Raw genomic sequence first — 17,226 nt, forward strand, 5'->3', positions numbered from 1 at the left:
GACTGCCCGGCGTCCTCTGCCCGGACAGAAATCACCGTCCAGCTGGGGCTGCTGCAGCCCTGTGGACTGAGGATACTCAGCTTCCTGCCTTTTTGCCATGCTGTATGTGTGTGACCTTGAAAAATGGCCAAATCTCCTTGGATCTTTACGGTCTTTCTTTTCTGAAAATAAAACTAAAAGCAGTAGCTGAATCCCTCACCAGACTGTGGTGAGGCTTAATGGGATTGCAATTGGGGGTCCGAGTTATGGTTTGAAGAGTGTGGCTTCACCTTGAGGCCATCCGGTCTTTCCCGGTATTTGGCCTATTTCTTGTGCTAAATTGGTTAGGTCGGTAGATGTTTCTTTTATATAATTGGAGAAGCAGGATGCTTCACAGAAACACTAAATATCATAAATTTAAATCTAGTGAGTTGAGATTAGGTTTAGATGCATTTGAACCTATTATATAGATAGATGTAGAGATAGAATTCATAGAGCTATAGATAACATGTAATAGATATCCTTATGTAGATAAGGATATGAATCTCTGAATAGATTCATGATGAGAATAATAAAATATTACCTAAAAATATCAATAATATCATGGCTTGCATGATTTGAAAAAGCTGTTGGTATTTTAGATTAGAAAGTATAAACTGTATCTTCTGTCTTCGCTTGGGCTGCCCTAATGAAATACCATAGACTGGGTGGCTTATAAGCAACAGAAAGTTATTTCCCGATTCTAGAGGCTGGGAAGTCCAACATGAAGGTGCCAGTAAATTTGGTATCTGATGAGGGCCCACTTCCTGGTTCACTGGTGGTGCCTTCTCACTGTGTCCTCTCGTGGTGGAAGGGAAGGAGGGAGTTCTCTGGAGACTTTTTATAAGGGTTCTAATCCCATTCATGACGGCAGAGCCTTTGCGACCTCATCACCTCCGGAAGGCCCCACCTCCCAACACCATTGCTTTGGGGATTGGATTTTCACAAATGAATTTTGCAGAGAAGGGACAAAAACATTCAGACCATAGCCTATACTAAAAGTGTGAATGGAGTTAGAAGACCTTAGCTGGTCTGAATATCAGAAAGCTCTAGAGAAAAGTCCCCGCAGGCAGCCTGCATGTATATCTTGGGAAGGAGAATTTACCCACAGCCCCTGAAGGAACACAGAGAGAGCTTGTTTTGTCTTTGTGGCTCTGTGCTACTTAAAGCAGGAGGATTAAGCAGGAAAATGTTGGTTGGTTTATATTAAGGCTAAAGACTGATCCCTGACTAATGTTGAAATTAGCCAGCTAAACTTAGGTTAGTCCGAAGGGTAAAGCAAGTGCTCAAATAAGACCAACATCTTTTAAACTGGCTGGTGATTTGGGAGCTTTCCAGTGGCAGTAACATGGGTGTCTCTCATAGAAGAGGGCAGGGGAATGAAGACCTGACTTTCAGAAATGTGTGTGCAATGAGCTGTAAGACTCATCTCTGTCCAAAACGGATACCAGTAGCCCCACACATCTGTATAGTTTACAAAGCCCTTTCTCGGCCACCATTCTATGCAATCCTCAGGACAATCCTGAAAGTTGCTACCATTATTTTCAATGGATAAAGCCAGCCCAGAAGGGTCAAGAAACTTACTTAAGGGCCTTTGGCTGACAATTTGTGGAGTCTCGACTAGAACCAATCTATCCCACATGCCAAGTTCCTTCTTTAAAAAAAAAAAGGAAAAAATTTGCCCTGAAAAGGTACAATAAAATAAAAATGGAAAGCAGTCAGGAATCCAGGTGGAGAGTTAAGAATCAATAGAGTGGTTTTGTTTGCTTTTAAGTTTCTTTCCTTCCACCTCACCACCCTTCCCTTCAGTGGTCTTGATGTAAGGTCATATTTCATTTTAGAAGGATAAGAAGCCTGGCATGGTGGCTGTGCCTGTCGCCCTAGTTACTCAGGAGCCTGAGGTGGGAAGATCACTTGAGCCCAGGAGTTTGAGACCAGCCTGAGCAACATAGTGAGACCCTGTCTTCACATTTTTTCTTTTTTAAAAAAAGTAGCCAGGTATGGTGGCTGTGCTTGTAGTCCTAGCTATTCAGGAGGCTGAGATGGGAGGATCACTTGAGCCCAGGAGTTCGAGGCTGCAGTGAGCTGTGATCACACTACTGCATTCCAGCCAGGGTGACAGTCTCATAAAGGGGGAAAAAAAAACCTCTCCCCAGCATTGAAACTTCCTGTAAGCTAGTTGACCAAATCTCAACATTAGCTCCCAGGTTATGTGTGTCCAAGCAATGTGTACGTGAACAAATGCAGGCTGTGGTTTTAATTACCATGATGTCTTCAAGGATTGTGTCTGTCCTCCCTGTATGGAGATTCCAATTTACTAGTTTTAAGATGTGATGAATAAAAGTCTGTCCTCGTAATTGACCAAGGCGATGTAGGCCTTGAAGGGATGAATCTTAGCTACGTGGCCGCCTAACTCACGCTGAAGCCATGCTCACTGCATCTGAGCAGGTGCCACTTTCACTTCTTGTTTTTTATCTTTATTTTTAAATTTCCTAAGTTTTGCTTGGTTTTTACCTTCCCCTGGTTTTCTGGTTTGGCAGATGCATTTGTACTTTTCGGAGAGATATTTAAACCATTTGTGTTAGAGGGTGTGTGTGTGTGAGATGGAGTTTCGTTCTTGTTGCCCAGGTTGAAGTGCAGTAGTGTGACCTCGGCTCACCGCAACCTTCACCTCCTGGGTTCAAGGGATTCCCCTGCCTCAGCCTCCTGAGTAGCTGGGATTACAGGCATGCACCACCATGCCCAGCTAATTTTGTATTTTTAGTAGAGATGGGGTTTCTCCATGTTGGTCGGGCTGGTCTTGAACTCCCAGCCTCAGATATTTATTTTTAATGGTGTCCTGTCAACAGTACATTGAGGATACAATTTAAGAACTCAAATGTGTTTAAACACAACTTAGCAAATGTTCTGTCTCATCATTTGGCATTTGGCCTCTGCAATTTCATCTTATTTAATGGCATAATCAATATTCTTGATTTGAAATACTTCCTTTTATTCTTTGTCTTGATGGCAATATTTTTTTAAATGTACCCTATTTGACTTCCTTCTCATAGCACCCTCCCTCAAAATATTCTTGATTGCTACAGTAATTCATACCTATTTAGGTCTGTCTATGTAGCCTCATTATCTATCTATCAAAACAAAAACTGTGTATTCTGGGAAGGTGCTAAGACAGAGCCTTACAACACTAGACCCCCAGAGAGATCATTTGCTGTGTGGCATCTGGTAAGTGACGCACGGGCTCTCCTCTCCCGAGCAAGACATCTAGTTGTTACCTGCCAATCTGTTCAACCAGTTATGGAGTAACTTTGCTGCCTCTCCACTTCACGCAGATATGATAGAGTTAATTACTTACTATGTTTGCTAAGCACATTGGGTTCCCTAGAGAAAGCATGCCACATAAATATATATAAATGAATTATTAACTAAAGTTTAGGCAGATTGCTCAGTGAGTTCTTCCTTAACTGCCCCATTTTCCTAATGAGTGTTTTGAAGTTACTATCTAGATTTGGTGTCTCTCCCTTCCTTCTTCCCCGTGCCTTCTCCTTCTTCCTCTCCTTAATTTCCTTCTGCTTAATTCTCTTTCCTTTCTGTCAGCTCTGTCAGCGCCCACCATATTGTGGGCACTCAGGCAGTCACAATGATTTAATGCCAGATCTATAGGTAAAAGCCTTCATTAACTCCAACAGGCATCATAAGCTCCTAAGAACTCTAGGGTGAGATTAATAATTGGATAATGATTCTAATATGCTATGAAAATGAGAAGCCAGGCTCATGAAATGCTGAGCATGGTGTGGTTATCAGCAGTGGAGGAAACCCTTGTTTACTGACCCCTTTTCCCTGATCTGTTTCAAGTAAAACAAGAGATCCCAGATAGTTTAAAAATTAATATAAATCAAATCAAACCCCTCCCACAACATCGACTCATCTCTCATCAGCCAGAACAATACAAAGAGATTGCAATTTACGAGCCCGGTTTGGAGGTTTGTTGGATTCTCTTTAAGGGAACAGTGGACTAATTTAGATGAGTATGAAGGAGCGGCATAATTGCTTATTGAATGTTGATGTCCAAATCCTAGTTACTCCTTTACCGGAGATTAAGGGGAATTAGAGAACAGTTCACGTCCATCCTGCTAAACCTGACCCAGTTTATTTACACTGTAATCTTACTTCAGAGCATGAGAAGTAAAATGAGCTGCTCTTATCAATTAATAGCCGAAGAAAAATTTAGGTTTCAAGTTCAACGTAAGAGCTACTTATTCCAAAGCACTACAGAAATGAAGAGGTGCTTCCTTTTAGGCCAGGAGTGGGGAGGGGAGGGAGGAAGTTATGAAGAGAGTTTTTTTCTTTCCCTCCTAAGAGTTTGAATTACTGTGCAATCTTGGATTTTCTAGTGACCTGTGTTAAAGCCCTGGGGCTAGAGCAGACCTATAATGGATCTATTTCTGAATGGTTCAGCAGTATTGGAGTTTAAAACAGCAGTCATGGTACCTGCATGTAATGAGGCCAGCATTTCCTTCTGCATCCAGGAGGCCATTGGTCGCAGCCTACATGGCCTCTCAAAGTACAGAAGGGGCAAGCCCCTCCTTGGCCCACTTCCACAATTCTCCAGGGTAGCCAGTCCTATACTTAGCAGACATGGAAGTCACTCTAGGAACATGAGACAAACGGTCAGCTAAAGACCCTACTCTTGCTTTTAAATCTCCCTACCCTGCCATGCCCACCCCACCTGCAGTACCACATTCCACTATTAGACATTCACTTCTTGGAGTTAAGCCATTGTTCCACATTCAAATACCTCTGAGAGGTATAATACATTTTCTTTACCAGTCATTAATAATTTAGTATTCATTTGACAAACATTTGTTGTTTGTTGGATTGACTTATAACATGCATTGATCACAGGCAGGGAGTGGGAAGATGTGCTTGAGTCCAAAGCTGCCTTTGTACCGCCTGCCCCCCTTCTCTGAACCTCAGCGTGCACACTAGGAAACCAGGGTATTAGATCAGCAGATGTCCAATGTCACTGTCAATCTCAGAACTGTGTATCTCTGATAGCTGTGGGAAGGGGCACAGACCCAACTGTGGTGATAGGTCGGGGGGCACCTGGATGTGAGGACGATGGTGGGAGCCTGAGACAAACAGAATGAACTTGGAAATTCATGAGAAGGCTCGAGAACTCCAAGTTGCTTTCCATCAGCCTGTAGCCTTGGGTCTGAGCTCCAAAGCTCAGCACAGAGCCTGGAATACGATAGGTGCCCAATAACATCAGACAGAAAAGGATGGGAAAGTAACACCTATCTATGTATTCGGTTCTTGTGGCTGCTGGGGCAAATGACTGCACACTATGTGGTTGGAGACAGAGGAAATTTGTTGTCTCACAGTTCTGGAAGGCAGGAGGCCAATCCCGAAATACTGGCAAAGCCGTGCTCCCTCTGAAACTTCAAGACGAGCATAGCTTCTGGTTGCCCCAAACACACCTTGACTTGTGGCATCCTAACTCCAGTCTCTGCCTCCCATGGCCACCTTTTCTCTGGGTCTTCACACTGTCATCCCTCTGTACATGTCTGTGTCTGTATTTCCATCTTCTTTTTTTTTTTTTTTTTTTTGAGAAAAAAATCTCACTTTGTCACTTAGGCTGGAGTGCATTGGTGCAATTATGGCTCCTGCACATGGCTCTGCCTCCTGGGTTGAAGCCATTCTCTTGCCTCAGCCTCCTGAGTAGCTGGGATTACAGCTACATGCCACCACGCCTGGCTAATTTTTGTATTTTTAGTAGAGACAGGGTTTCACCATATTGGCCGGGCTCCTGACCGCAAGTGCTTCACCCGCCTCAGCCTTCTAAAGTGTTGGGATTATAGGCATGAGCCACTGTGTCCGGTCCCAAATTTCCATCTTCTTACAAAGACACCAGTCATATTGGATGAGGGTTCACCTTATGACTTTTTTTTTTTCCCCTGAGACAGAGAATCACTCTGTCACCCAGGCTGGAGTGCAGTGGCATGATCTCAGCTCATGGCAACCTAAGCCTTCCAGGTTTAAGTGCTTATCCTGCCTCAGCCTCAGGCGTGTGGCACCATGCTCAGCTAATATTTGTATTTTCAGTGGAGAGGGGTTTTCCCATGTTGGTCAGGCTGGTCTTGAACCCCTGACCTCAAGTGATCCACCTGCCTCAGCCTCCTAAAGTGCTGGGATTACAGTTATGAGCCTCTGTGCCTGGCCCACCTTATGACTTTATCTTAACTTGATGACACCTGTATAAACCCTATTTCCAAATAAAGTCACATTCACAAGTATTGAGAATTAGATCTCTGACATACCTTTTTAGGGAACACAGTTCAACCCATATCAGCCTACTTCCCAGAACTGTTGCAAGAATGAACTGAAATGTGAAATGTCTTGAACACTGGGAAGTGTTTATGCAAATGTAGGAGACAGACTCAGTGGGGATTTGAGTCTGGCCCTGTCTCCCAAGGATCAGGCTACCGCAGACTCTCAGCATAGAAGCTTCCAAAGCCCAATTTAGGGGTGTGAAGACTAATGAGGGAGAAAAAGTGTAGAAAATGAGGTCAAGGCATGAAAGACAAATTTCATTACCTTCAAAGAGTTGCTGGGGCCCACTGTGGGTCCCAAGTGAGGGAGGTGACGGCAAACACCCCACGTGACAACTTAGACTTCCTAGAATGAGACCAGTCTTGCCTGCTTACTGATGCCACACTGGAGAGAATGGAAAGCACTGATTCACTCATTTTTATGTCTTTTATTATCATAGACTGAGAAAGTACTACTAATGAAGAAAAGCTCTGATAAGCACCAGTAATGTACAAACACCACACTAAGCAGAAGACGTGGTTCCTGACCTCTTGGAGTGTGGGTTCTAAAGGACACCCAGACAGACAAGCATAAATTGTATATATTTCTTTCCTTTTCTGGTGAGGAGTGGGTAGCATCAGGGAAGAGTTGCATTCAAATTGATTATGAACCACAGGTCTAAATTTCAATTCTGGCCTGAATAGCAATTTTTCCTGAAGGTTTGAATAAATCATCCAGTCTGCTTTGGTTTCAACTATTTTCAGCATTTCTATTTTAATCATTAATTCTGACTGCTAAGGACCCCGGAGTTACTGAGCCTGTTTGCGACTTAATTTGGGATGGGAATGAGGTAGGAGGCAGAGGATGTGCTGAGAACCCAACAGGAGAAGATGGGTTTGACCTGGAGTTTTGAAAGCTTAGGGTCAGGTACGAGGGACATTTTCTTGTTAGTGATAGCTCTAATTCTTTGTTTTGCTCTGGCAGGGCGGATTATGGAATTTGCACAAATAGTTTTAGTGAAGACAAGAGAGGTTCTCATATAAGGAAGATGGTTTAATTTTCATTCTGACTTGACTGCAGAGAGACAGTTGGATGAACTCTGCATTAAGGTAAATCACAGAATCTCAGATAATAAATGTCTATAATCCATTCTGCTCCCCTTTTTGCTTTGAATGGTAAGAAGCTCAGAGCTAATTATACTGTCCCATCGGTCAGGTTCAGCTCAGGGCACTGTTTCAGTTATCTATTGCTATAAACAAACTACCCTCAAACTTAGTGGTTCAAAACAACAATTTATTTTTATCTTTCATAGTTCAGTGAGCTGACAGGACTCAGCTGGGCACTTCTTGCTTGCAAATTCTCATGCAGTTTCAGTGGAATGGGGGCTAGGGTTGGAGTCATCTGAAGACTCAACCAGGATGGATGGCCAAGATGGTTTGCTCATTCACATCTGGCACCTGGGCTGGGCTGGCCCGGATGGTTGGAGGCTGGCTGAACGCCTCTCTCTCCATCCATGTGGCTAGCTTGGCCCTCTCACAACATGCTGGTAGCTATATGGTGGCTGACTTCGGAGAGGAGAATACTGGGAGAACACTTCCCTTAGGATGATACTGGGAGATGTCGCTCATGAGTGGGGTCATCATTAGAGACATACTGCTACAGGTATTTATCCTTTAAAATTTTTCATGGTCTTATAAGAGCTATGTCTTTCTTTGTGAGCCTTTATCGAAAGTTAGAAAGTATGGCTAATGCACAAACAATGCTTTACTCTTGTCTAGGGCTCAACAATTTACCATGCACCCTCACTATGCTACCTTACCTGGCCTTCACAACACCTTTGTTAATGTACAAAGGTAGATTAACTTTGTCCCATTTTTACAGACACAGAGACTGAGGGCTGAAGATGAGTGGTCTTCCCAAGCTAGCCCAGCTATGATGAGGTGGGTTGCTCAATGTGTCCGGCATAGAAATCTATGTTCTCAAGCACCTGGTGAAGTGCTAGCAGAGATCTATGCCTAAAACCCAGAAGTGACCCCCCAGCATGCACCTGGTTGCCTCTCCACTGGCCCTTCACAGTGAGAGTTCAGTGTAGTGACATGGGCACTAGTCATTGAGGAAAATTACTAGAATCCAAATGGGCTCTGCCACCTCCTGACTGTGAACCTGGGATCTTTCCTATGTCTCCGTTTCTTCATTTGTCAAATGAGGCTGATGATAGTAACAGTGTCTACGTCTCCTGGTTGCCAAGAGAATTACATGAATGAAGGCCTCAAAGTAATACTTGATAAGAACTGAAAAAGAAACCTCTCCGCGAAAAGCTGTACAGATAAGTGGCTATTAAGAGAACCCCGTTCTAGCTGCCTCTTCTCTGTGTGCTTCTTGCTTTTATATGGACTTTACTAAGCATCCCAGCTGATGATGACATTTCATTTTGCTTGATATTGCATATTATCAGGTGGACTAAAAGCCCTAAATCGATGTTAATGCCTGCTTGAGTATTGCGATTTGAGCTGCAGGATGCAGTTACAAAATATGCCCATGACTTATAGGCACAGCCTGCCTTTCCCCACGCTCTCACGTGCACTTACTCTCTTTTCAATTTTTTCTAGTGACATTCTCTCCTTCAGTGCCCATTCACTCTCTTCTCACTCACTGTCCCCACTGGAGCTGCACATTCACCCCTAACTTCTCTCTACTTCTTTTTCAAACACATGTTCTTCTCAACACACTCACACAAATATGTCCTTGCATCTGTGAACACATGCCCTTGACCTTCTACATCCTGTGCACTTTCCTTCCCCAGACACCCAGTATACAGGGGCTTCTGTGCTCGCTGAGCCTGAAATTCCCGCTTCGTATCCCAATACCCCCGTGGATGGCAGAAGTTTCTGCAACTATGGCGGCAGGGTAGGAAGCAGAGCTGGGTATGAATGAGGCGGCCCTGGACACCTGGTTGCACCTGCCTGGAAATGTTCAGCTCACAAAGCTTTTCCTTCATGGCCCAAGAGGGCCAGAGAATGGATTCCCCTGCTGCCCACCCGGACAGTGCACAAATAAGCCATGGGCTGCCCAGAGTGCTTATGTCAGTAGCTGCTGCTTAAGGGGGAAAGTACTCCCGACACAGGGGAAGACTTAGCTAAGGGAAGCTGCCTGCTTTTCCCCCAAGCTCAGGGGGAAAGAATTGAGCTGAATATGCACCTATTCAGAAGGGCAAAGAGCCAAAAATAACTAGGAGCAACAGCATTTCATCTGACAGGCCCAGAAATAGAGCTCATTTTAGAGCATGCCATGGCTACAGACCGAGTGCTTCCAAGACCTTCAGCTTCCCATGAAAATACATGGAAAAGGTTTCAGTTCACACAAATACTTCCTTTTCCTCCTTTACCACAACTTCCCAAAGTGAGGGCCCTGTGGCCCATAGGAAGAGAGTCTGCAGAGTCAGGGATTTGAGGCTCCAAGGATGGGGTCTGAGGATGAGGAGATGAGGATGGTATCTGGTGGAATGTTCTTTGGAGGGAAGAAGCAAGAAGTAACTGTGAAACATGCGGGATTTGAAACACGGAGAAATAGACAGGAAATGGATATAGGGAAGGTAATGGCTACTGGAATCACAAGAAAAATGGAAGCACTGCCCCTGAAACAATGGCATGCAGGATTTCTCTACATCCCAGAGGTCGCCTTTGGCAGAAGGAAAGGCCATGGTTTTCCTATCGGGATGGGGAGTCTGTTGCTTAACAGCAATCTTCTATTTTTGCTTTTCTCTCTTCTATTTTTGTTTTCTTCTCTTTTATGTTGACATAAAAGGCAAATGTCATGGTTCATTCATCTTCATTCTGAATAACTGAAATTCCAGGAAGGAGGGAGGGGGAAGAAAGGAGAAGACTGCAGAATTCCAGAGAACCATGAGTGTGGACATAGCCAGGTTCTAACAGAAAGAGATGGGAGACAATGAATACAGAAAGGAAAGAAGGAGGAAGGGAGGAAGACAGGGAAAGAAACATGGTGGAAGAGGAACACATAAAAAAGGAAGATGTTGGATTCAACTTTATTCAGTGAATAGTTCAAGAATTTTCTATGTACAAGGCATGGGGCTACACAGAAACGGTTAAGAAACAACCCCGCTTTCAGGGGTTGAAGAGTCTACTTGAAACAACCCACTTTCAGGTCTACTTGAAGAGAACAGGCCAACTAACAAACCCAGAGTTTTGGCAGAATTAGCTAATGGCCACTTAGGGTTACAGGTGATGCCTGGCGGGGGCACAGAGAACCGAGCCATTGTGTTTTGACCCAAGGCCATGAGGGAAGATTCCCTAAAACTGGCAGCATTTGCCTGGGCCTCAGAGATTTATGTGGGAGGATAAGCAGATGGAAGGAACAGTCTCTACTCCTGCAGAATGCCTTCCTACCCACCTCCGGTCATCCAGAGGTCATTTATCTCTGCCCCAGACATCCTTAGTACATAGAAATATGATTTCCAAGTGCCGACATGGGCAAGGCTACTCCAAAGGTAAGTTTTTACTGATTCACAGCAAAATGCAACATATAAAGACAAAACAGAAGTAAAATATTCAGATTAAAGAACAGCCTTTTTGTTTGTTTGTTTGTTTGTTTTTGAAATAAGGTCTCACTCTGTTGCTTGGGCTGGAGTGCAGTGGTGTGATTAGAGCTCACTACAGCCTTGACCTCCTGAGCTCAAGCAATCCTTCCACCTCAGCTTCCTAAGTAGGAAGCTGTGGTGGTGTGTGCCTAGGACTGCAGGCACACACCACCACAGCTGGCTGATTTTTGTGTTTTTAGTAGAGACAGAGTTGCCCAGGCTGGTCTCGAACTCCTGGTCTCAAGTGATCTGCCCGCCTCGGCCTCCCAAAGTGCTGAGATGACAGGTTTGAGCCATGGTACCCAACCCTGTCTTTTCTTAGGATGTGAGGTCCTTCCTGATTTTTTGATGGTAAAAGGCCTTGTATTTTTAATGCAATGATACTGATAGAAGTTAGTATACTAGGTTGGATTATAAAAACTAGTTTTGCTTGGTAAGTTAATAGTTGACCAAATGCATTGGTCTCTGAGACCTGACTGATCTTAAACCATTTTGGAGTCTGAGAGCACCTGGCCTGGAATCCACAAGGTGCCACCTGGGCCTGCAGATTCAGCCCTTTCTCCAGTTCCTCCCTCCAGGCCTTGGGAATCTCCTCCTACAGGTGGGCGATGAGGAGCCCAGGACTCTGTGCCTTTGTCCTCTCCTGTGTTGAGGTGTGGAATTGGTCACTTTCCAGGGCAAGTGATAAACTGACTCACAGCAAAGCAGTAATGAGGAAGGCCAATCTCTCCCTGGGGTCTTTGACTTTTAGTGGAGTGTTAAAACTTAATTTAAACTGATGAATTGTAATCATCCCATCCTTCCATGGGATGATGGGGAAAATATATTTCTTTTTAAATAAAGGGCTTTCTTCTGAAATCAGACCACACCCTTTCAATGACTGACACAGACTGCTGGAGAGACACAAGAGTAATAGCTGATTCTGTCTTCTAGATCAAAATGTGCCACTCCCCAGTGAAAAGAAAGCCTGACTTTTTCTCTGCCCGTCTACAATACAGGATGGAGCAGTCAATCCCACCACCTCTAGCTCTGGATGAAAGAGCAACTCACATATCCCTCTCTTTCTTTTTTTTTTTTTGAGTTGGAGTCTCTCACTGTCACTCAAGCTGGAGTGCAGTGGCGCAATCTTGGCTCACTGCAACCTCCACCTCCTGGGTTCAAGTGATTCTCCTGCCTCACTTGAATAGCTGAGATTACAGGTGCCCACCACCACGCCCAGCTAATTTTTTGTATTTTTAGTAGAGATAGGGTTTCATCATGTTGGCCAAGCTGGTCTCGAACTCTTGACCTCGTGATTCACCAGCCTCGGCCTCCTAAAGTGCTGGGATTACAGGCATGAGCCACCATGCCTGGCCCACACATCCCTCTTAGAAGACCAAACTCTGGCCAGTTTTCTGCATGCCTGATGCTCCTTGCAAAAATAGATCTGTCCCGCCTACCTCTGGAATCCTGGGGCTTCGGGTGGTGCCCAATCCACAGTAGGAGCACAATAGGATATGAGTGAGGGAGGGAGAAGTGAGCAGTGGCAGGTTAAAAACAGCCCAGCCTCCAGTGAGGCACTCTGCTTACCTACGCTCAGGTAAATCCAAAAACTCAAAGCTCACAAAGACTTGAAAACTCCCAATTCCATGAATCCTGATTACGAACAACCCAAAGGAACCATTTAGCTCCCTGAAGACTAACAGAGTCTGTGTGCAATGTACAAAGAGAGAAACTCCAGAGCATGCATGGCCCAGGAAGACAGGTGGAAACCCTAGATGTGCTGTAATGCCTGTTGAAGCCCCTTCCCCTGAACTGGCCAACAATTTTCCTTCCACATACATTTAAAGTATAGTCTGTATTTTGACTTGATGGAAAAAAATGTAGACAGGATCTGGGACAAAGCCACCAAATCTTTTGTTCCCTTGGACACTCGATAGAATAAATGGTTTTCCACGTCACACAGAATTTCAAGTGCTTTGTTTCTGCAGAAGTGGAACAGAGATAGTGGAGCATCTGTCAAAACCCCCAAAATGTTTTACTGTGGTGGCGACTGGCTGGGAGGAGCAAAGCCCGGGGTTCTTAAAAGCCAGTAGTTCTGGAAATGGAGGAGGCTTGTTTGAGCCAGCACGTAGCGTAACCTGGGCGCTTGTTAGAAAAGTACATTCTCAGGCCCCTCCCAGGACCAACTGAGTCAGAAATTCTATGGCTGGAGTCCAGGAATCTGTTTTCACAATCCCCCCAGGTAATTCTGAAGTTTGAGAACCAGTGGAGTAAGACCAGGGGCCTCACACAAGGCCACAGCTCTTAGGTGACCTAAAAAAAGTGGATGACAGCTGAGGAGCCTCCATGCCCGGTTGTGGCCAGGCCTGTACTGAAGCAGCTGAGGGTGCCCGTCCAGGCACAGGGGATGCCCGTCCAGGCACAGGGGATGCTCATGCCCGTCAAACCACCGTGGGCACTCCGTCTCACCACCAGCTTCTCCCCGACTCCTGTTGTGACTTGACCTATGCTCGTGGCACTGGGAAAGGGCTGTGGCCTCTCAGGCTATTATTAGTTCCAATCCGCACAAGTCCACTAGTGCCAAGGGAAGCTTCTTCGAACTTTGGAAGGCAGGTTAACTGTTTCAGAGCAGCAGCTGCGGGCCCAGACAGTGATCTGAGACTCCAGACGCAGCAGAGCGCTCTGAAGAGCGCCAGGGCCGGCGGCCCTTCTCCGCCAGGCCGAAGAACCCGGGTCCGAGAGCAGCCTGTCTCATCCTGCGTCCCCAAGGCCGAGGATGTGTCCCGGTTTTTTAAAAAGCTGTTTGTGCACTTCCAGGCGCTCACCCCTTTTATTGGGGCTCCAGTATCACTGTATTGACCTAATTAATTCATTTTCTTCTCTGTCCAAAGTGGAAGCCGAAGCACAGGGATGCAAATTAAATACAAACCCGTTCTGGGTGCCAATACTCCGGACAATTAAAACAAAGAGCGCAGCGGCGGCGGTGGCGGCGGCACCACACAAAACCCTCGGGAAACATCCAGAACGTGCGGCGAACCAGCCGGCAGGGTGGGGCGCAGCCCGGCTGCAAACGTGCCAGCAGGGAGGCGGTCCCAGCCCGGCAGGTGGACAGGTGGAGGTTGGCAGGGGTCAAAATCCATCTCGCAGGCCTGGGACCCGGGCAGCTGCGCCGCACAACTCCAGGGGGCACACTCGCCCTGCGCCCTGCGGGAATGGCGCCCCGGCCAAAAAAGCAACCAGACAAAAACCCATTGCACTGGCGGGAACTGGGCTGTGCGACCCACGAAAGGGGTGGGTGGGAGGGGAGAATGCGGGAGCGAGGAAGAGAATGGGAAGGGAGAAAGAGGAAAGGGAGGAAAAGGAGAAAGTGAAAAAGCGAGGGGGTTTGGGAGAGGGAAGAGGGAGCCGGAGGGAGAGGAGGGGGATCGCAGAGAGCAGGAGCGCGGAAAGGGGGCGGGGGAGGAGCGGGGAGAAAGGGAAACGGGGGTGCGCCGGGGCCGAGCGACTCGGGCGGGGGGGGGTTGGCAGCGGCCAGGGGGCGGGACCCGGCTCCGTGCCCACCTGCGTGGGCGCCCGCTGCCTCGAGTGGTGGTAGCCCGGGGCCGGAGGGAACGGCCGGGGGGCGGGCTGGGCAGGGAGGCAGAGGGGAGGGAGGGGACGGGGAGGCGGGGAGGAGCCGGCGCTTGGCTGGGGCTGCGGGGGCGGCGACGGCGGGAGCGGCAGTGGCGGCGGCGGCGGGTCCGGAGGTGGCGGCAGGTGGCCCCGCGCGCAGCGGCCGGCCCGGCCGGGGGCGGGCGGGAAGGTGGTGCCTCGGGCGGGGGCCGGTCCCTGCACCAGGTGACCTGTTCCGGCCCGGATCCGGGCGGCCTCGCCATGCAGCGGCGCGGCGCGGGGCTCGGGTGGCCGCGGCAGCAGCAGCAGCAACCCCCGCCGCCCGCGGTCGGTCCCCGGGCCGCAGCCATGGCCCCCCCGGGTGGTGGCGTCCCCCCGGGCCTCGGCGGCAGCCCTGCCTGCGCGCTGCTCCTGCTCTGCTACCTGGTGAGCGCCGGACCCTGCCCGGGTCCTCCCCTCCGCGCGGGGCCCCGGGAACGCGGGTGGGGGCGGCCAGGGACACCCGCCACGCCGGGCGGGGACGCCGCCGCTAGTTTTCTCTCTTCCTCGCCGCTGCGCCTGGGGCGCTCCCGGCACCTGGGATGGGTACCCCGGGCGTGGAGAGGGGCGCGTGGACTGGACTTGCCGTGCTGCTCTCTCGCTCGTGCCCATTCCTCTCCCTCCTGTACTCGCTCTAGACCCAGGTCGGTTTCCCTCGAGACTCCTTTTGGTCCCCGACTCCACCCGGGAGCCTCGCTGCCTGGAGTTCACTGCCCGCCCCGCCGCTCACGGTCTCCAGCCCCCTCCCGAGCCCTCTTGGGCTTCCCTCTCTATCTTCCCGATGCTCCTTTCCTTCCCGTGCCCAACTTCGCCTCTTTCTCTCGGTGCCCGCCACCCGACTCGACCCTCCTTTCAGTTTCCACCGGGTCTTCCCGGCCCGGACGGTTTTCCGCCAACGCACCTCGCATCTCCAGCGCTCTCCAACTCCTCCTTGGTCACTCCAGCCAAGTTGCGGATGCCGGAAAGAAATCTAGTTCTCTGTAACACGCTTACCGCCAGAGTGGTGACTTTAGCTACGCCGTGAATCCATTGTCATATCAAAGAATATGTTTGGCTCATGCATGGAAGTTCGCAATTTGCACACTTCTTGGCTTCTGTTTTAGTCATTGACTAAAGGGCAGTAACCTATTTTTCAAAACCAATTTATTTTAAATGCCAGAGTAGTGGAGACCCTCAGAACAAGGTGGGGGGAAATTTTCTCAATTTCTTTGATGGCTTGCTTGCTTATATTCTGAGTTCTCCTAAACAATAGTAAATTTACAGAAGGCGACACCCTTCCTGCCCAGCCTACCTTACGTTCCAAAATCCTGCAGAAACCTTGGGTTATCTCGCCATATATTACTGTAAATAAATGAAATGGAAAATGCTGAATCATGAAACTGATGTAATAGGAAATTCACAGAATGCCAAAGAAAAAAAAATGAGCAGTGTCATTGTCCGCAATTCATTTCACTTATGTGACATTGTCATTATTTGGAGTCTTCCTTTTTGGAAGCCAAAAACTGCTTAGGAGATACTGGTAGGAATTAGAATTTGATTCCGAAGAAATTTGCCACCCAACCCAAGTTTCTTTTAATGCCTTTTACTTCTTGAATGTTTCGTTTCTTGAAGCAAGAAGGTGTAAAAATGCAAATTATGATTCTGCCTGTGCATCTACCTGTTGAGCCATCCGTGCTTCTACTCATCTTTCAAAATTAGCCAATACCAAATTGTGTGGTTTGGTCTTATTTCGTATTTTCATAAGAAGTTGTCAGTTCACATGAATGATTTTTTTTTTGCCCGAGATATTATTATTTAATATTTATGCCACAAGGTTACAACACACAGGCTCATAAATAAAACTGCCATAACAAATGACAAGATTTCAGTTTAAATAGATGATCCCTGTACACAAGGCACTGCTGGCGGCCCACAGAGGCAGAAGTAATGTAGTAGAGGGGTGTGTGAAACATTCATGTACAGATGGGCTGGGCCAGAAACTTCCACGGGGACATCTCAAGACCTGGCAAGGAGGGGGATTCCTTCGGGACAGTTCAGGAAGTCAGAGTCAGGAGAGCAAAGCCTAAGGGCCTAAATGGGCTCTGGGAACAGAGACACATGATGGAGGAAGTATCATTCATGTTAAAGCTCTGTGTAGACCAAAGGGGATTAAGAGAACAGAGAGAAAAAATGGTGCCATGGATAGACTCGAGTGAGAAAGCGAAGGGGTGAGGAAGGGCTCCAGAAAGAGGGATTTTAGAAAATACTGTAATGTGAAAAATAACCAGAGCGTGGATGAATGTCTTGGCAGACGGGGAAGGAGCGGATTTGGGACCTCATGGAGAGGGAAATGTCAGTGCTTCCTGCCTCTGTATGCTTCCTCCAGATGAATTTCTGATATGCTTACTGTACAAGAGAGACTTTGATAAACCAGAGTCCTTTTGCAACTGAATGAATGAATGAATGCAAGCCCAAGGACACAAAAGTCGACTTAAAAGGTGGTTTCCACAGTTTGTTCTGAAGGTCTAGCTATTGATTAGCGATCGATGTTGCTCTTGGGTCTGTGCTACCTGAGATAGTACTGAAGGTAAGGCTTCTTGATCTTGGAGAAGCTTGGTGTGTGAATTGGAGGAAATGTAAATATCCATATGAAACACTTGAAATACACAGAATAGAGAGAAAATGCA

General features: G+C 47.3%; 1 protein-coding gene and 1 long non-coding RNA gene across 6 annotated transcripts in view; one reads left to right on the plus strand and one right to left on the minus strand.

Moving 5' to 3' along the window:
* Positions 1-15,599, minus strand: part of LOC118152338 (uncharacterized) — a 31,912-nt gene extending 16,313 nt beyond the window's left edge. The window contains exon 1 of the long non-coding RNA XR_013533161.1: positions 15,462-15,599. This is a non-coding gene — a long non-coding RNA (uncharacterized LOC118152338). The remainder of the gene's footprint in view (positions 1-15,461) is intronic.
* The window catches only part of SEL1L3 (SEL1L family member 3), a 119,951-nt gene continuing 117,355 nt past the window's right edge, over positions 14,631-17,226 (plus strand). For all 5 annotated transcript variants that reach the window (XR_008480270.2, XM_035293937.3, XM_035293933.3 and 2 more), the window contains exon 1: positions 14,631-14,947. Coding sequence is in view for 4 of the 5 variants with exons in the window: in XM_035293937.3 (XP_035149828.3) it covers positions 14,783-14,947 (165 nt within the window). In the remaining variant the exon portion in view is untranslated. The remainder of the gene's footprint in view (positions 14,948-17,226) is intronic.

The sequence above is a fragment of the Callithrix jacchus genome, chromosome 3, assembly GCF_049354715.1.
Source record: "Callithrix jacchus isolate 240 chromosome 3, calJac240_pri, whole genome shotgun sequence".
In the NCBI taxonomy this organism is placed as follows: Eukaryota; Metazoa; Chordata; class Mammalia; order Primates; family Cebidae; genus Callithrix; species Callithrix jacchus.